This window comes from Hesperophylax consimilis, chromosome 19 (genome assembly GCF_061612785.1).
Source record: "Hesperophylax consimilis isolate HC1 chromosome 19, BYU_Hcon_1.0, whole genome shotgun sequence".
In the NCBI taxonomy this organism is placed as follows: domain Eukaryota; kingdom Metazoa; phylum Arthropoda; class Insecta; order Trichoptera; family Limnephilidae; genus Hesperophylax; species Hesperophylax consimilis.
In genome coordinates, this window is record NC_142854.1 from 2400405 (window position 1) to 2421853 (window position 21449).

The 21449-nt window shown below is 35.0% G+C and overlaps 2 protein-coding genes across 2 annotated transcripts in view; one reads left to right on the top strand and one right to left on the bottom strand.

Annotated features, from left to right (window-relative positions):
- The window catches only part of LOC149414643 (uncharacterized), a 220273-nt gene that overhangs the window by 72458 nt on the left and 126366 nt on the right, over positions 1–21449 (bottom strand). The window lies entirely within an intron of this gene.
- Positions 1171–4701, top strand: LOC149414644 (uncharacterized). The gene is made up of 6 exons (XM_089643285.1): positions 1171–1220; positions 1792–1908; positions 1991–2152; positions 2371–2639; positions 3200–3268; positions 4110–4701. The coding sequence occupies exons 1-6, from the start codon at positions 1216–1218 to the stop codon at positions 4238–4240; spliced, it is 753 nt and encodes a 250-aa protein (XP_089499411.1). The 5' UTR covers positions 1171–1215; the 3' UTR covers positions 4241–4701.

A 21449-nucleotide genomic window follows, 5' to 3' on the forward strand; every position in this document is an offset into this window, starting at 1 on the left:
CGTATTTTCATAAAATAATTCAATTAACGTTATCTACGAACGCGTAGATTATAACGTACGGTAAGTTTACCTTTAAAATTAAGTAGTACCTAAGAAATAGGTATATTTTTCTACAACATCCAGAACAAAATCACGTCCGCTTGAAGACGCCATACCACAGCGAAATCTTTCCGCCATACTGCCGACTCGATGTCTGAATTCATACCAATTCATATTGAATTTTACAAATGCACAATATATATTTCCTGTAATAAATAACATATATATTTTTTTAAATACTGAGCGGATTTCGGCTCGCAGATTGCACACACACGACAGAGCCGGCAAGCAATTGGATCGGAATTTGCCACGTACGGTCGAGCAACGGCCTTTTGGCTCGGCTCGGTGGATTTTGGACTCGCCGAATATCAAGCGGAGGCTATCGAGTAAAGCTAAGCCACCTGAATTTCCCAACACACGAAAAGTTTTGGCTCGGCGCGGGACCATTTGGTTCGCAGGCTCTGCCATGTGTCTCCAGCTTAATAGTGGTTACAGCATTCGTTGCGTAATGTCTTCCTTGTCAAACAGCCGACGTTCCAGAATCCAGATCACAATGTGTTTCTGGAACATACGGCATGTGAATTTTTAATGGATTTGTGCTGTCGGCAATCGAAAACGGGCTGCGCTTCTCGTTAAAATTGTAAATTCATATAATACGTACAAAGTAAACGCCGGTTTATGGAATCAGCCGCTTAAATCAGCATTTTTTTTAAATTCTGAAAATAAGAATAGTGCGTGGACTGCAGATGGCCAACGAATAAACAATAGTTTATGTAGAATAAATTAATCGCACTTTTAATAATAATAATATCTGTACTGTAATAAATTTGCAAGCTATACTAAAAATACACATTGAGTTTGCACAGTTTCATTTGTTAACCACTGGAACGATTTCGGTCGAAAAATCGACCACTTTTATTTTTCTGCGATTGATATCGGTCCAAAAATGGACCGATTTTTCTACCATTCGTAAAATATTTATTGTAATTATTTAAAACGTTTCCATGGCCAGCTACTTGTTTTATCGAATAGCTGATAATATATTCTCTTTGTCTATGAACTTATCCGTTGTCTTTGAAGTGTTATTTAACGAGTTTTCGCGGTTTTTTTATGGCGTCCTGTCAAAAACAAAATTATAAATTTTCAACATTCACGAAATTTTGGACTCTTCCTAAAATGCCGTAAGTAATTAATTTATTGGGTTTTTAACGCATAATTATATATCTGTGTAATCATGATTGACTTATCTATCTTTGAAATGCGTTTTTAATTCGTTTGTTTGTATTATATTGTTTTGGTTGAAGTTTTTGTGTAAGATTACGTCAACTGAAGACGTCATCTGTTTTTGATTTACAATAATGTCTTAAATACTGCACTCGCGCATTTGAAATATAGATATTCCATCACAGTGATTCAAAACAAAGAGATATATATAAGTTTTATTTGAATTGGTTCATTATTAATACAGATATTTGCTAACCAATTATTTTAAGTCATATGTCAAAAAGTTGACTCTTTTTCACATGTAAAATGGTGTAAAGCCTTCGTCACACAATAAAAATTTAGTAATTTAGTTGTATAATTAATTAATTTGTTTACTTTTACCAAATTTGTGCAGAAACAGCTGTCGTCCAGGGAAAGGGATCACTCCACAACCCAATAATTATTTTCAAATTTTATATTAGTGCAATATTTAACAAAATTTAAACATTTAAGTACTTACATTAAGTGTTTTCAATTTAAAATTTATAGAGCGGTGCTGACTGCAAGAGGAGGCAGAGGAAAAGGGAGACGTGGGGTACGAGCTGGTGCCGGACTACCTGCACGTGGACGTCAACGCAGAGCTGCAATTGCAGCCTCGTCTGGAGTGTTAGTATTTTTTAATGTTTTTTTATGAAAGTACTTTGCTGTGGCCGTTGAACTCATCATATATTTGTATTTATTTAAACAGCGACCCTGCTTTGCTACTGGTGCGAGAGGATCGCGTCAAGGCCCTAAAGGCTGTTAGGGCCCTGCCTGCTTCCATCCGGCTAGAGCTGGAAAGCCGAAAATTCAAGAAGCAGGCGGCGCGCATTTTGCTCCCTACCGCACCTCCAAGAAAAACTAAACAAAAGTAAGTAATCGTATTTAGATGCTTGGTACAATATTATTGTTTTTTCCTGACAGCGTTCCACTCTTACAGTGAGAGTTGGTAAGTTCAGCGCTCTGTGCATTTGGCACATTCAGTGCATATTTTACAGAGTTCTTATTTTATTGTTTATTTACATACTGTACTTACTGTTTCACACGTGAATGAGAACAATTTTCTATGATTTATGTAAATGTTTTCAGAATTCCATCTCCGGAGAGAACAACGTGTCCCTTTTCACAAGGGACGCCTTCACCGTTGCCACGACCCGTACCACCACCGTGGATGTCCACTCCCGCACAGACCCAATCAACGGCTCCCAATGCACCAATTATGCCTATCCGTGCAGCATCTCCCGAGCCGTTACCTGGGACATCGCGGAGTGGGGAACTCTTCTCTCCGGAAGCCGGCTATCACAGCGAGCTGTGGGTGGACGTACCATTCTACGAAGAATTGTCGGCGTTTGGGAACGGTGAGTTTATTTTTTGAAATGTCATACCAGGGGCTCAATATAAAATCAATTATCTATATTTTATATTGATATCCCTAGCACAGTTTCACTGTTGGTATATTGGCAGGAAATAAGCATAGTACTTAAAAATTCCACATAACAAACATACAAAATGTATTGTTGTTATGTCGTGGATGCATCATTACACATCTTTTTTCTGTAACGGGTATTGCAGAGTGAGAAATAAGACATGCCGAACTTCTTTGCGAGGATTACATTTGATTCACCGGCTTCTAAACGGTGTAATACAGCATTTTTTTCTTAAATTGAAAAAACACTTTCGCTTCACGGGACTCACTGTGTTGCGAGGCTGTATTGGTAGGTGGGTTTTGTAACCGGACAAATTATCATTAAAATAGGTCGCTTTACGTAGTTGGTCACTTTAAACGGATACGTTTTCCTACTAAAAGCTATGAAACCTTACTAGAGTTTACATTATCGTCACTTAAAACAGTAGACCGTTAAATGCAAAGTCATTATATCCAAATTCTACTGTAAATTTGTGTTTTCTTTTATTTCAGAGTCAGACATGGGCAGAAAAAGTAACGTGGACGAGGCAGCTGTACTAGAAGAGTCTGTACTTGGAAACCGTGAGTTATAAAACTAACTAACTTACCTTCACGCCATTTCGGTAGGCAGAGAGGATGAACCACCATGCAACTCGATCTTGGCACACACACTCTTTTCTTCATTCCATACCTACCTGACTGTGCTATTCTGACTCCTGACATTGCCCGCCTCAAGTATTTGATTAACTTTTTATATTTTTTTTTATATGAATACCTCACAAGAGCCTCAGCTGGAGCCAGTGAGACTATGGCATCCCCAATTGGGGGATGTTGTGAGGCTGAAGGTAAGTGGGGAAGGGAAAGAGGAAGATGGGGAAGTACCTGGCTATTCAGATCTAGTCACTAAACACGGCTAAAGCCATTTGGAGCAACGTTTCAATTCTGAATGGTGGTCTTACACCAGGGCGATACTGGTAGTATCTTCCACTCTGGAACGTGCCGCAAATATACTATATATTATTTTAATTATTATTTTAATTAATTAATTGTGAAATAACACAAATCAATCAAATAAAATTTATTTGCGCACGCCGGGTTCGAACCGGCGACCTTCGGAATGGCAGTCCAATGCGTTACCACTGGACTATGCCGGCCGTCAAAAGCCATTTCAAGCAACGTTTCAATTCTGAATGGGGTCTTACACCAGGGCGATACTATGGGTATCTTCCACTCTGGAACGTGCCGCAAATATAATATATATTATTTTAAATGAATTTTGTGTGAAAATAACACTAATTATTCAAATATAATTTATTTGATTTGATCCCGCGACCATCGTATTGCGAGTCATAAGCCGTACCAGAGGCAGTGGGTTATCGTAATATAGACACATTAAATTAATTTGGGTTTTCTGTTGTTTCAGAAATGGACAGATCGAGCGACGAGGATGACGAAGCGAGTGACGTCGACCACGAAGAGAGCGATGAGGATACATGCCACCAATACCTTATCATAATATTATCAACGTTTCACCTAACTCCGCTATGGCCATAGACTTTAGTAGACAAGACCAGGTAGATAGTGAGGCAATGCGTTTGATTCTGCCGCCTGAAGGTTACTCTTTCGATTGGTCTAATGATATCTTACGTTTTACTGGGATAAGGGAGACTTTCACAGGCACGCCGGGACCAACTTTCAATACCGACGAAATGGGCAAACCTGTGGATGCCTTTCTTAAAATCTTTGATGCAGATTTCGTTGAACTGATCGCGAGAGAGACCAACAGGTATGCAGATCAATGGATTGCGAAAAAACAATTTAAGCGTCATGCGCGTACCAATAAATGGGCTCCCACGAATAAAGAGGAAATGTATGTATTCTTGGCAATTTTAATGTATCAAGGTATTAGTCTTTTCCAGATCTAGTCACTAAACATAACTAAGCCAATTCAAGCAATGTTCAATTCTGAATGGTGGTCCCTCACCAGAGCGATACTCAGAATCTCACTCTATAGCGAGGCACAATGATATTATTATGTATTGATTTTCTTAAATTATGAATAAACCAATAAACTGAATACATTTTTATTATGAAAAAGTGTGTAAACAATGTTTAAATCAAAATACTGCTCTTTCATTGTAACCATACAACTGTAATATTGATTTAAAAGGATATTAGGGCTTAATAAATAAATCAATTATTGGTTCCATCAATTATTTTCCCCTCATCCATTTTTTTTCGATACCTTTGCGTTTAGATATAAAATTATCACTATGATTTTATTTGCCATTCTACGGTCATACAAAGGTTTGATATATATATACAAATTTATCATCATTTTACATATTCCGATATACCCTATGTAGATTGACCTTAAGGTAGCTGTCAGTAGTGATTTTTCGTCAAATATTGGTGAATTTCATCAACTTTCAAAGTATCCCCCTGAAATATTGGCAATGTTTATATCTATGATGTATATCTCATTTTAAGCCTTATTTCCTCGTTTTGCACGTTATATAAAAACATGGTTACAAATCTCCAGTTCTAATTTACAATTATTTAAAAAGTAGCACCATGATTTTGACATCGTGAAATAGGCTCTCTGTATAATTCAACAAATGAATAAAATAAAGCCAACACGGCGACTATGCTTATTAATAATTGTAGACAGTTAATGTATCTTCCTAACGTAATACCAGTTTTTGTGGTAAATTTATTATATAGTATAATACAGTGATTTCAATTTTGACACGTCACGCACTCAAATTTTAAAAAATTATTTTCTAACCAAACTTTTGAAGAGAGCATAACGTACAAAAAATTATTTTCCCATTATATTCTTGCATCTGTGGTTATCAAACAGGCCATAGAGAACATAAAAACGTAGAAAATATTCTATAAAGATATTTAAAACTGCCACTGGCGGCAATTTCAAATCACAAAAACGCTAATTTCGCGCATTCATAAAGTTTAAGATTTTTTAATAATTTATCTATCAATTCTAAAAATATAGAATAATTATAAAAATATAGGTGAATTCATTGGCTGTATAGCACTACAATCAGTTTTATGTCTCCGTATTAAAATTCGGAGGTTTGATTTTTTTAATGTTGGCGGAAAATATTCAAATTCGTCGCCAAAAAACCGCGAGCAATCGGAGAAAAAAGTTTTTTGACGCGCGATCGTTCGAGTGGTTAAGTAAATAAAATTAACAATAGAAAATAATAAAATGTAAACAGTAGGTAACCAATGTAACGAATAGAAATGTATGGTTATAATTTGAGGTTTCCCATAACCCGTTAACATATTACTATAACAAGTTACCGACATTATCGATAAAACCTTTACCAAAATAAGGTTTTAATTAAGCGGGTAGGTATTTATGCACCTACTTATCTTATGAGTTCAGAGGATATCTTGGTTTTGATTTATTTAATAAGAGAAAATTAGAAATACACTTTTTTTTAGTGGGAGGTCTGTTAAATCCCTAAAAAGAAAAAAAAAAGAAAATGTTTAAGCAGGCTTGAATCATTTTTATAAAGCATTCCAATATCTAAAACAAACAATGTATCGATACTAGTTTCATTTTCAAAGCACGTTCTAATTGTTTAAATAAGTTTTAGAATTCGGTGGATCTTCTGCACTGTAATTATGTAGAACTTTCTTTATTTTATTGGATATTAGAGTCGCCGCTTTATGTGCTCAAAATGCAACATATTAACCGGTGGCTACTGGCTACTACTGTATCACAAAAACGCGACCTAGTTAAAAGTTATGTTACAAATTATCGCAGAGGCCTTTGAACGTGGTATTTTAATGCGTTGTGAGTCTTTGGTATTGAAAAATGTTTACATAAATAATAGTATAGCACAGTTCCGGGCTGTCGGTGGTGACAGAACATAAATATTATTTAAAATTTTAATGTTGAACATTATGAAAGATTTTACAAACCCCAAACGAGCCCAGAAAGTACTTATTTTCGTACAGATACCTACCCTGAGGAAGCTACGGTTGTAGCGAAACTCGGTCGGCATCAAGTATTAAAAAAATTAAAATAAAAGTGGTGTTTACTCGTAGATATTGTACAGCAATGTATCTAGTTATTGTTTTAGTTTCAACTAGTGGACCCCTCAATGCTTCGCAATACCACATTGTTACTGTTAAAAAACTACATTACATCGACTTTAATTCTACTCTGTATCTCATTACACTGCTGAGATATTGCGTTTAGTATTCCTCGGGCGTCTTTGACTTATTTTACGATTCAAACCACTATATACACTAATAAGAAAAGACTTTGAAATTTTCAGTGATATCGATTTAATATTTTCGAGTTTTAAAAACTAGCTAGCTGACGTGTATCCGGCGTTACTGGGGATTATCCTTAGATGATAGACATATACCATGGTAGACTTTTCTGTAGGCCTTTTTAAGATATATAATTCCGTAATACATTATTTTGATGTATCTCATAAGTTTTAGCCAGCGTTAGCAATGTAAGCGCCCGAAAATATTTATTTACGTTTAAATTAAAAATAAAATAATAACATAGTAAACACCACTTTTATTTTTTATACTTATTACCGACCGGATTTCGCTACAACCGTAGCTTCATCAGGGCTGTATAATATTGCAATAATATCAGGGCTGTATAATACTGTACAATACAGTATTATACAGCCCTGATGAAGTTACGGTTGTAGCGAAACCCGGTCGGCATTAAGTATAAAAAATAAAAGTGGTGTTTACTAAGTATTTGTCTTATTTTAATTTATAATGTCACATCACAAAGTACAGGGTTTTCTAATAAAAGGTGTTATTTTGATATTCAATCGTAAAAAATCAATGGTTTTGTTGCTTGTGTGGCACGTGAAAGTAAACGTTGTCCAGATCAATATCATCCAATTCCGGCCATAAAAATCATTAATCATCTCTCGATAGCGATTCATTCACCGTAACTGTTGCGCCAGCCTCATTTTCGAAAAAGTAAGGTCTAATGACTCCACCGGACCATAAACCGCACCAAACAATCACACGTTGAGGATAGAGAAACTTTTCAACAATAACTCTTGGGTTTTACGAACCCCAGATGCGACAATTTCGCTTGTTGACGAAGCCATCGAGGTGGAAATGGGCCTCATCACTCAAGATGATTTGCATTTGATTCACTCAAGTGAATTTTAATAATTTCAATACGTTGTTGAAGCGTGTATCGTTCCATTTTTATGAATGGCGTAGTTTCTACTTGTCAAATGTCAAAAAATGACAGCTTCAAAAGTAACATCTACCGAAATAGCGGGCTATTCAAAATAACACCTCTTATTGGAAAACCCTGTAGTTATGTACAAACTGAAATAAATGTAAACTGTCGATTTCCAGAAAATGAATAAATAATACATCGATGGATACAAATCCGTGCCATTGCTTACTATCGTAGGGACCATCTATTCTAATTACTATCAATGCACTCACAAAATACCAGCGAAGTAACGGTGGGATGACTTTGCAGGTTAATAAAGTTATTTTGTATCCTGGAATTCTCTTCAACATTCTCACAAACCCGAACTTCCGTAAAGCGGGCACATTTCGTTTGAAACAACTATGTCGACAATTTTGCACAAAATATATGTATTATTATTATTTTGGTACAATTTTTTTTTACATTTCAAAGTTTTCCAGTAATGTAGGCCTCACTGGGTAGCTTGCCCGTGCTGAGGCCTTCATTTTATAATATGAAAATATAATCTAAATACAATCTACAATATAAGATAAAATAATACATTTAATATATAATCTTGTGTGTTTGTGAGTGATGTGTGTTTATATTGGTTTTGTGTGTTACGTGTAGGTTTTATTTTTATTTTATGCTATGACATTTTGGTAATATTGTCTTTTTTGTTCTAATCCATTTTTTAATTTTGTGTGTGAATTTATTTTTATTTTCCTCAATTTTAATTTCAATTTTTAGACTGTTGAAAGCTTTTATAGCATGGTATTTGTGGTATTTTGTGTAGGTATGTTGAAATTTATTTTTTTTGTCAAAAATGTAGTTTAGTAGTGTTTTAACGTATAATTTAAAAAGTACATTTCTTATGGTACGTATACATTTGCGAACAGAAACGCGAATTGGGGTCTGTTGTGAGGCTGACGGGAGATTTTTCCTTAAGTATCTTAGGGGCGATGTTGTGTTTTTACTTATGACGGCATATAAACACTTTCCTAAAACGTGCGAACACCTCAGCACAGGTTCTCCTGGTGAGGTGTTCACAAAACACTCCTACCAACGCATACAGATTTCTGCTTTATACATTTTGGATTACATAACACAATTCAATTTTAGATTACTTCCCAATAAAAGTTGCCACTCGGGTCAGATGCTAAGTGGTAACACTGTTTTACGTGACAGTACAGTTGCAATAATAGTATTACAGCTCACACAAGTAGTATCTGATTGCTGGTCATTGCTGTCACGGAGTGGACGGACTTGCGCTGAATGACAAAGACCTACGGGACTTCATTAGCGATGGTACTGTTTTACTGTTTGTGTGTGTGGGTATCATACCCGGCCTCGCACGACAAAAAACTCTGTCCAAAATATTATTTTATATCGTATGTTCATATTGTTCCGATGCACAGTGGAGCCAAATTCAGATAATCAAATTAGCAATGACATAACAGACTGTGGACATGTTGTTGAGATCTCAAAAATGGCAAGCGAAAGATACGGTAATTTTGGTATATGATTATTTCGAAATAGTAAAAGCCAAGGAATAACGTTTCATTCTAAAATAGATACAGTAATTAATAATTCACTTATAATTATTAATTATTAACTTATGATTCATATAAATTGATATACTTATTGTACACTTAGAATAATTTATTTATCACTAGCTGAATCTATCATAAGGTATGGAATCACAGCTTGGGGACTTTCATGTAAAACAAATATAAACCATGTTCAATCAGTTCAAAATTCACTAGTTAAATTATTAGCTCATAAAAGTTTATATACGAACAAAGGCATAATGTTCCATACCTATATCAGAATCTTAAAATTTTCTCAGTAAGATCAATTCTGTGGTATAAAATTATATTTCAGCATATGAATAGCCCTATATACATAAATAGACTGGACCACACTTACAATACTCGTTTTACGTTAAATGAAAGACTAATTGTACCTAAGCATTTAAACAAATATGGACAAAGAACACTGGACTACATGATACCTAGTTGCTTAAATATGTTACCTGCTGAAATAAAAAAATGTACAAATGTAAAAACAAATATTATGTTGAAAAATTGGCTCGCTGAAAGAAATAGTTTGTATTAGAGTCTAATACAAACTATTGGTAGATACTATCACTGTTGTGTATATGTTTTTATATTTTTAAAACAAATTGTTATTTTTTATTGTTATCACTGTTGTCATTAAGTAAAATAAGTTTTATCTTTTTTTAATATTTTTTATGTGAAAAGTTGCCATCGACAAACTACTGAAAAGTAGTTTATTGGAACTTTTCTGTTTTTTTTTTTTTTTTTTACTGTAATATATATTTTTGTCTTGCTTTCTTTAAATAAAAAAAAATAAAAATAATAATTCAATTATAATTATTAACTTATGTAATATTTCGATCGTTTCCCGAAGATTTTAAGCCCCATTAAAGAAATTGAGTGCAACGTTTCAACACGAAAACGCCGCCAGGTCCTCTATATTTCGTTCATACATACCATATACGTACATACAAATTAACAGACGAACCAATCAGGGAAAGGGGAACCAACCAAGTTATAAAGAAGCGCGGGAGGTGGCGTGACGGTACCACTTTCGGTGATTCGTCAATAAATAAATAATGAATCTGATATTATACAGGCAACTCGTACTGTAAAATCACTATTTGGTCCACGAATCTGCTTACGAATTAATAGTCTTTTTTACAATGGCGCACAAATTGCTGGATGCATACAAAACGCGGCAAATCGGGTAAAAACATAAAATAATATTTATTACGAAAAAAGATTAGTTAGTTTGGACTTGATTTTCTAGCGAGTGACAGTGGTAGTTGTTTCATGCTGGGGCCACTGCCCAGCGGAATCGCCCCAGTCTGTACAAGTTTTTGTTTTTACAAAAACAAACTTACAAACTCACAAACTATGCATTCAAAAGTTCAGAAGGCCCGTGACGTGAATGTAATTTATGATTGGAAGGAAGCACCCGTCACGTGGCTGGCCGTCCCGGAAAGGGAAGCGTATATGACTATATATTAATAGGTATACGATGCGTACATGGTGTCCGGAAACTAATGGTAGAAACAAATTACAACACATTTGGAGGTGTAACTTTGATATTAACACTTTAAAGAGAAAATTATTTTTTTGAATATTCATATAATAATAATAATAATAATGTTTATTTCAGCTGGACAGAGCGGAGTGTGCAATGCTCTGCCTGCCATAAAAGTTTACATTTAAGTTAATACATACATAAAAAGAAAATCAATAAAGAAATAAATAAAAATGATGAAAAATGAATACATTGATGAGCACATTAGGACTTTATGGTGGATTGAGTGAAATTCTCCATCTCTGGTGTAGAGGCGCTCCCTGCCACTGGGCAACGGCCTGGACAAGAGTGTTGTCCGATCTCTGGTAGCGCTGACTCGTCCCGGCTATTCTGTGGCGCATCAAAGCAGCGAACCCATGCACCCTTCCTTCGGTGAACATCTGTGAGGCGCTGCATCGCCAGGGGAGGCCAAATAGGACAGATGTCACTATACTCGTATAGTGACATCTGCCCCATCTGTTCCCACACTGACCGTCAGGAAAATTATTTCTGGTGTCACAATTGTGCCAAGAAAAAAACATCACGAAATCGAAGGAAATAATAATTTTTTTTCAACTTGATTCTTCACATAGTTAAAAAAAAATTTAACAAAACTCAGGAGCACGCACTGAAAAGTTCGAATGTCATGATCCTTAACCTCCAAATGACACAAAGGTCTCCACTAACATGTTTCTTGTAAAAACATACACCACTGCTGTCCGGTCCATCTTCAATCGCGTTAGACACGTTTATGCTGTTTGCGCATTCTTGGGGAAAGTATTAAACATTTTTAAATTAATGTAAGGTTCACGTTTCATAGTGTCTCTCATGAAATGTAGCCCTACTTGTATATGGGTACATATGTCCCCATATTTTCAAGGTTGCCCTATAAAAGGTTAAAATGTAAATGTGTGTCATAACTTTGTGCAATTTTTTGATTTGGGCTTTCGGAGTAATGGGGTCCGGAGACGATCAATGTCATTTGTGCTTACGTCATCAGCAGCGTGCATTGAAGTGCGACTTACAGTATTCCAATCGACCAATAAAAGTCAATATTTTCACCCCAGTTTCTTTGAGGACTTCCGCGGAAACCAAAATGAACGAATACATTAATAATCTCTGCATTTTTCTATCCATAATCTGGGCAATCGCGATATTATGAAAACTATATAAATAAAAGACAATGTTTGTACCTTATAGACTCGAACACTTACTTTAACACGAAGTTTTTCTTATTGTGTCAGGAGTGTTTAGACAGTGGATGAATGGCAGAACAAGTCGGGGACGCCCGAGGAAGACATGATACAAAGGTAGCGAAGCATTGTCCGCTAGTTATAAATAAAACAAATCTCGTTCCGCGATGAAACTGAATTTCGAAAGGCTCATAGATAGAACAATTGACGATCATTCCGCTGCGTTACGAGGGCCTTAAGGGTAATAGATACGATCATTTCGCTGCGTTAAGGGGGCCTTAAGGGTAATAGATACGATCATTCCGCTGCGTTAAGGGGGCCTTAAGAGTAATATATACGATCATTCCGCTGCGTTAAGGGGGCCTTAAGAGTAATATATACGATCATTCCGCTGCGTTAAGGGGCCTTAAGGGTAATAGATACGATCATTCCGCTGCGTTAAGAGCAGAAAGCGTTCAAAGATGGTTTGAAAAGGAGATATTTAAATACGATTGTTAGAGGGAGCGGGCTAATATTAAAAAACCGATAGTAACTAAGCGAAAATTTTGAAATAGTCTATCGAGGGAATTTCATATAATTAACGTTTCGGCATAACAATTATATGGATATTATCTTTAAAAAAAACTTTTTGTTTTTTAGAAAAAAAAACTTTAAGAGTTAACGAGAAACTTGTTATAAATCTGTAGAAATTGGGTATGCGGTGGCTTAAAACCGCATGTCTATGTCTATGGTGTGGTGACCGGATAACTCATAAAAATTACCATTCAAAACACCTTTAAAAAGTGCTCTGAAGGCATGAAATTGATGAAACAAAAACTAGGTTAAATAGGTAACGTAGGTTGGGTTTATAGGTTAGTTTTTTGTCATCTCAATTAATGGTTTTATATTACTTTTAAAGGTGGGTTGAATTGTTACAGTGTTGAGTTATCATGGAACCCTATGGTGTATATGCTCTCAATCAAAATACACATCATTCCCCCCGTCAATGGGAATTCTCGATAGTAAATCGCTTCAATTGCCTTAGTAAAGATCAATTAGTAATTGTCAATCGCAAAAACGACGTTAACGTAACTATTAACAATTTATTGATGTCGATAGTCCGGTATACTAAATTGAGTCCGAGGTTGGGATTTTAAAGGTCAAATTTGAAAAAAATCCTCGCTAAGGGGTTACGTACTATCTATCAGCTGTTTATTGTTTTCTAAAATGCGTTAAATGCATAGACATATGAATATTAGTAGACCTGCCCTAAGTGATTAAAAGCGTATTATCCCCACTCCCCATACCGGTTCCATTGGAGCCGGTATGGGGATGGGCGTATGGCCTCAAGTGAAATTTGAAAACGTGACGTCATCATTCTTGTGCGAACTATGGTCGAGGCATCATCGGTTCATTTTACGAAATAACACGGCAAAATGTTGACTTGTACTATGAAAACTTGTAAAAATAGATGTGAAAAAGAGAATAAACCCAATTGTCGTATTACATTCCATATATAAGCATTATTTTACTTTATTTTAAGCATATTCACATCGTATAATATAGATCAGTTTTAGAAACATATAGGTACTATCACATCGAGAAACGTCTGGACGCGAAACACAAAGCTGGTTGGTTGCTGGGAAGTAAATTATGAACATTTATAAAAGTGTCTTAACTAAATACTTAAACGAAATATTCGACTCTGAAAATAGAACCGAATTTTTTTGCCGAATTTGGACTTCGCAAATTTGTTCATAACGTGGCGAGTAATTTGCGCTCCCATGTAAAAATGTCTATTCATTCAAAAGCAGATTTTACTTTTAAGAAGTAAATGGTGATATTATAATGCGAGATGCCTATTTACTGTCAGATTGATTTATTGACGAATCACAGTCAGCCTTATGCCCTTCGTTCTTCAACAGTTGATTTTACCCCTCGCCATTATCTTCTCGTCTATTAATTCCTATGTCTGTGGTTAAATGCGATCCTACTCATTGATTATCTCTACAGTTCCGAAAAAATAGAAAAAAGTTCAATTAAATAAACAGTACTATTTATTTGGATTCTCTATGTGATATTGGAGAATCTAGTTTCCCGCTTGTACCACTAGTTTCCGGGCGCCATGTATATTATTATATATACAGATATGCTGTAAGACCTTCCGTACGCTATGCCAACTTTACAACTCCTGCCTTCCGGCTTGTCGAAAGAGGATACAGTTATTATTTATCCGTACGGTTAACGTCAGATTAGCGGGTTCAAAAGCGCGCCTTGATTTTTTCTCAATATGTATATTTTACGAAGTACGAGCTCGCTGACTTGGCTGATCTATTGAAAAAACAAAGAAGTGCCGAGTCCACTTTTAATGAAGGCGGTAATGAAAATGACGATATATTATGAGATACGGTTGTGTACCTGCATATATGTATATTGTGATTGGATGTTTATATCTTAATTTTGTAGGTGAAATGTTTTCTGTTTCCCTCACTTTTGTCTCGTATGTTAAGATTATTAATTTATTCATTCATTTACTGGACAATTTTTATAGCGCCACTTTTGTGAGATGTCACCTCAGGGGCGCTTTACAGTTGATGCAGGTATTACAAAAAAATATAAATATTACAAAAATAAAGTTAAGTTAAGTAAAATGAAGTACAGGAACAGGTGACTCGAAGATAGAAAATGGAGACTGCAGCAAGAATCCTAGGTGGTGAAGAAACTGGACCAGCTGCTGCAGCGAGAGAGTCCACCGCGTCCACCAACAGCGGCCAGCACGAGGGTCATGTTTTCATTACACTGGTGTCTTTGTCCAAGGCTAGCTTTAGAATTGTAAGTTTTTTCGTAAGTTTACGACTTCTAGCCAATGGGCATATTGAATTTTGAAAATCCAATATACCCATTGGCTGGAAGTCGTAAATTTACGAAAAAACTTACAAGTCTAAAGCTAGCCCAAAGCTGACGGGGGAGTTTTTGTGTTTTGTGAGTACGCTTGTCTATAACTAGTCTGCTTATATAAGTAATAAGTATTGTAAGTAATCTGGGACCTATATAGTTTAAAAAGGGATTTGGATATAAATATCAAAATCACCTGATGAATCAAGCTGTTGAAAGTAAATTAAATACTTTAGGCACGATCTACTCCGTGGATTTGTAGCATCGCATTGGGAAATACCTACATAATAATATGTAGATTTGTATCACCACTTCGGATCCGATTGTGTAGGGTTTATAGCGAATTATATTACTCGTGCGAGTGACAGAAGCCCTACGTACCGCAGTGATCCGCACTAGACGACATGGAAAATTCACAAGGGCCGACAAAGAAACAAACACACACAGAGTAGGTGAGAAGAAGAATATGTCATAACACACGAAGCAACGCGCGACAGGATCCTTGCGCAAGATCAAAGACTACGTATTTACGGCCTGTACACGAACATGTGCCTGCAAAGACCCACGGAGACATAATGACCTACAATTCGACAATGATGGAGTATTGCATTGAGATGAAGCATTGATATTCAGAGCGAGGGCCACGGCGGGGAATGCGTGACCAAGGCGCTGCAGAGGCACACTGCTCACGGTGCTCGTTGCACGCTGGTCGATGGCTGTAGTGAAAAGTGATTGAAACTGATGTGATGAAATGATCAATACGATAGTCACTTGATGTCTTGCAGGCTTCCGTATAGAATATTTCCAAATACTGACGTAATTGATTACGTTTCAGTGCTGAACAGCTAATAGTGTATTGCCGTCAATATGGTATGTTCGTGACGTCACACCGGCCAACGTTTGTAGGGTCCCGGTGTCAGCATTTCCACATCATAATCAATGTCGACCGTTTAGGAATTTACGGTTTTAGATAGCTTTTAAAATCAATATTAATAAATAAAAATAAACATTTTTACACACAAAATTAACGGTGTCTCTAGTTTGTGAAATACATCAATTCATGAAAGAATGTACCTACAACAGATACGGTTATAAGGCATTAAACAGGTGTGAATTTCGCGTACCAATATTAATTACAATGTCCGAATTAAACAAGAACGAAATTACGCATGGAGAGAATTACACCTGCTAGTATAACATAAATCAAAAAACTTAACATGACTTTTATTTTTCTTTTCCAATATGAAATTAATTTAGCACACACTTTAAAATATCGACCCATCCTCTTGCACCGCAGCGGGAGTATGTCAGTTACTCCTGGACACACAGATCCACAGATTTATTACTCATACCTTTTTTCTTTACAGAATCTCCTCTCCTTCCTTTCCTTAAAAGACATTCTACACAGCTTCCCCAAAGATGACACGGCCTTGAGGGAAACAGGTTGCGGGGTACAGCTAGTAAATAATACAAATTTGATCATGTACGTATGTAATCAATAATAAATAAATTAGACATTTGTAAACTTGGATATACAAATGGCTAAAATAAATAAAAATGGTGGTCCATCACTAGGGCGATACTAAAAGCATATACCACTATGATGACGACTTACATGACAATAATTAAGAAATATTAAAATATTTTCATATTTGTAAATTTAAAACTTTTATTTTTATTTTTTTAGTTTTAGTTTATAAAACATCATTTAAGAATATTGCTTAAAAAATTGAATAATTATAATATACACTTTTCTTTGGTTTAGTTCACACGATGTTAAAAAATATAAGAAGCAGAATAGATAAATACTATATTTGTTTTGATTCACATATTATTAAAATAATATATTCTCTAGTCAACGAACAAAAAATGTATTAAATGAAACATTTATATTATTTTTCTAGAAGATTTTTGTAAAAATTGTTAAGTTAATATTTCTTAGGGTGTAAATGTTTCCCCTTAACGTCAAAAATTATTGAATTAACGACCCCCATCCTGGCACAGCATCCCCTGTTATTATTATAATACAGATTTTTGACTTTTGTAAATTCCAGGAGGTGTGGGATTTGGGAAATCACGTTTATGGTTACGGATAAACGTAATAATCGACACATTCAATATAGATGGCGTTAATTTAATTATTTAATGAAAATACACCTTTTGCAAGTTATGTTTTAAAATATTAAGTTTTCGCTTGTACATACGTTATATCAATATGAATAAATAGTTAAGTCCGTATAAAAATTAAATTCTTTCAAGAAAGGCGTACAAATACAACATTGGATTGAATCACCGATACAATATTGTATTTGTATGCCTTTCTTAAAAGAATTGAGATTTTATATGGACAAAAAATTTAGTCATATGTATGGGCGCAGATAAACAATTCGTCTTAATATTTTAAAGCACAACATACAAAATGTGTATTTACATAAATTAACGCCATATATGAACGCGTAGATTATAACGTACGTTCGTTTACCCTTTTCTCTCTCCATTATCGAAATCAAAATAAAGGACTTAATGATAGAAGGAAAAAATAATCAGCTATTATGATAACCTTAACGATTCTTATGACCTTAGGTTACGAAATACCGAAATCGTAACCGTTACATCATTAAAAGAAAAATGCTAACATATTGATATGCAAGGCACGTTGTGTTTTGAAGACTTGAAAGGGTATCAAGTACCTACAGTCCGTTGAGAAAGTCTAGAAATTTAATAAAATCGAAATATAAAATTTAGTCACTGCGGCAACATCGATTTTAGAATAAATTTGAATAATATTAAAATTTGAGGTTATGGTCGACTCGAAAGTTAATTTTCAAGTTCTGTTATTATTTCAGTTCTGTCAAGCAACTAGCCTATAATTTTATAATAACAGAACTTGAATGAGACCTTCACAGAATCCGAAAATGAACTTTGAAATTTGATGAATTATTGAAATTCTCCGAAACAACCCGTCCTTAGACCTTTACAGGAAAAATGACATACTTTTAATCATTGTTTTAATGTTTTGATTTTGTTGCTAAAGGTGTATGTTTCACCATTATTTTGATTTGACATCTAACAAATGGCTTCTTTGATAATATACCGTGGGGTTACTGCCAAAAGTTGGAAACTAACAAAAACGTGTGCCGGAGTAAACTCAATTTTAAAGTTTAACTAGACGGCGTTGCTGGGGGTTATCCTTAGGCCATAGACATATACCATCGCAGACTTTTCTGTAGGCCATTTTAAAATATACAATTCCGTAGTACATTATTTTGATATATCTCACGAGGTTTAGCCAGCTTTAGCAATGTAGTGTGTATATATTTTTATTTGATTATAAAACATCGACTTTTCTCTACTTTCTATAAATATAATATGCATGTATCATACATGTAAACCTTCCGGAAGAAATTCTCTAAATGATAGTGAAAACCCTATCAAAATCCGTTGCTTAGTTTAAAGAACTAAGCGCACATACAGACAGACGCAGATAGCGACTTTATTTTGTACTATTTAGAGAAGTGAAGGTTTTGGAAAAAAAATCATTAGAGAGTCGTTTTTTAAACAAACATGCTCATTTTGAAAATACTGAAACGACAACAGAATGGCGTAGTGATGAAATTGGTGTTAATAATATCAACGGCCTAGTGCACAGATGTGTTAAGTGCAATTTGAAAATTCAATTTATAAGAACTAGGTTAATTACAATCTGCTAAAATAATGTGTATATCCGATTTTCATCCATTCTAGATTATATAAGTACGGTAAATTTCCCACGAAACATCTATTTACAAAGTTATCAAAAACGTGAATGTTTTATCTCAAAACTGCACTTAACACATGTGTGCGCTACGCCGATATTTATGTCGACAAATGCACTCCAGTTTTATTTCCAGACAAGCTGTGTAAATTACATATTAAGGCGATGCACTACGTCGTGTAATATTTTTAATTGAGCCGCTATCAATAACACCCCTTACGTAGATGGCGATAAGATTTAAATTCCCGCTTAACACCATCCGCCTGTTTTGATTTATTCAAGAAAAAAACATGGCCAAAAAGTGCCTTTTATTTTATGTTGTGGATGTTCAGGCATAAATATAAAAAAAAAATTGGATCATTTTATAAATAACTTAATTTTCCACATTATACAATAAAATCATAACCGAAAATGGGTTCGTAAGTAGGATATTTTGAACTTTAAAGCAGTTTTCATACGCCTTATACATAATTTTTTTCTGGGCTTATAAAAAGACTTATATAAAAATTACTCGATTATTTCAAAGGCCAAGATGTATTCTACTCGCAGTATTTAATTAAAGCGTCTGAAACATTTCTAAGCGACCAAATTTTCAAACCAAAAACACATGATTTTGCATTACTACGTGTGGCATAACCTTAAAATACAGAGATTAGACACCAGGGGTGTCCTGGCTTAGGTTCAGGTGGTTTTGGCGTGGCCCACCTCGCCCTAGTCAAAGGTGTCAAGGGGGTATTGTGCGAATGCAACCAATAATAATCCAAGCAACCACTGCGCTAGGTGAAAGTGAAGAGGTATCCCTCGCCTCCATTGAGTACGAAAACAGTGTGCAATATAGTTGTGCATTATGAATACTTGAAGCAGGTGAATGAGTTTGTGTATTTGGGAAAGATGGAAAGGCAGATAGAGATATTGAAAGAAGGGTTAATGCAGGAAACTCCATTAATTGAAGGCTGAACAGGGTTGGCTTCAATAAATAAATAAATCTCCAAATAAGCGAACCTAGTAGTCCACAATGGAGTTCTGATACCTACCCTGATGTATAGTAGTGAGTGATGGAAATGGCAGAGGAAGAATGAAAGTAGACTGAGTGCTGTGGAAACGAGATCCCTGAGGTGTGTGTGTGGTAAAACCTTGTATGACGGCGTGAGCATAGTAAGATTAAGAAAGGGACGCTTAGATGGTTTGGGCATATAAATCGAATGAGCGAAGAAAGGAGTGTAAGGAGAATATATAACGCGAATGACGACGGTAGAAAAAATCGGGGACGCCCGAGAAAAATTTGGCACGATCAAGTGAACCAAATAGTCGGGCCATGTAAAGAGTCAGAATAACAGACGAGTATGTATGATACGATGTATGAATGTAAATTAGGCAGAGTGTATTCCAAGAACGAGTTGTTTGGTGGTCTATCCTCTCTGCCTACCTCAGCGGGGAAACGTCGTGATGGTTAGTTAGTTAGTTAACCCATCAACGATCAAAAAACATCATTTCCCGTGAACAGCTTTTAGTAAACAAAATGAGTAAGCGAAATTCGCGGAAAGGAACAACGTTATAAATTTCCACCTTAATTGTATTTAGGGGGAGAAACGAGAAACACGGAACGGAACGCGTACACTGTACAGTGTACATAGGGTTGTCAGATGTACTGATAAAAAAACCGAACATTTTTTTATCAATAAACCGAACATTGTACAAAAATCAAAGGGTCTTTGATAATCCTAAACCCCTTTGATTTTGGCCAGATCAAACTGAGAAAATTACCGAAAATTACTGAGGGTGAACACAATGAAACACTTAGTAAACATTAAAACTTATATTTATTATTGCTATTGGTATTAAGGGGATGTTACCGCAAGCGCAGCATAATTGCGGTTTTTGACGCAGTTTTTAGCAAATTTCCATATTGTTTATAAGAAAATAATATTATGTTTTGAACAGATAATTTATTCTTCTAAACAATGAGAAAACAAAACGCTTTAAAATGTTTAAAACAATTGCGTAAAAAAATATTTACAGAACCTCTAAAAATAGCTTTAAGTTCGATTATATCCTTTAATTCTAAATACAAAAGAATTTTAAATAAAAACATTATCACCACGTCAATGTCGTCTAAACAATGAGAAAATAAAATTATTTTGAAAAGCATTAAAACAATGCTTAAATAAATAAAAACAGTTTTTTAATACTAAGATATTGTTCACTGTATCACCGCATTATATAAATCACAACGCAAGTTATTTATCTTCAGTAACCGAGGTGAGTTCGACGTGAGAGCACGTTTCATTTTACAAAAAAATAAATACGCACATGCGTAGGCACATAAGAAAAGAGATCACACTAAAGGTTAGTCGTTATGTTATTATGTATCATTTCTAGCCCAAGTTGACTTTTTTACTATAAATCTCGTTTTATGCAACACTTGGCCAGCTGGCTGACAACCAGCGGCACAGAATATTAGAGAGTGCCCCTTCACTAGAATCGTATTCCTAGTTTTATTTATTCACGCACTACTGTGCTTTTGCATAAATTTCTAATTCGCTATTAACTGTATAGTTATATTATTTGTAACAATAATTTATCTAATAAATTATGATAAAATAAAATGAGTTTTTT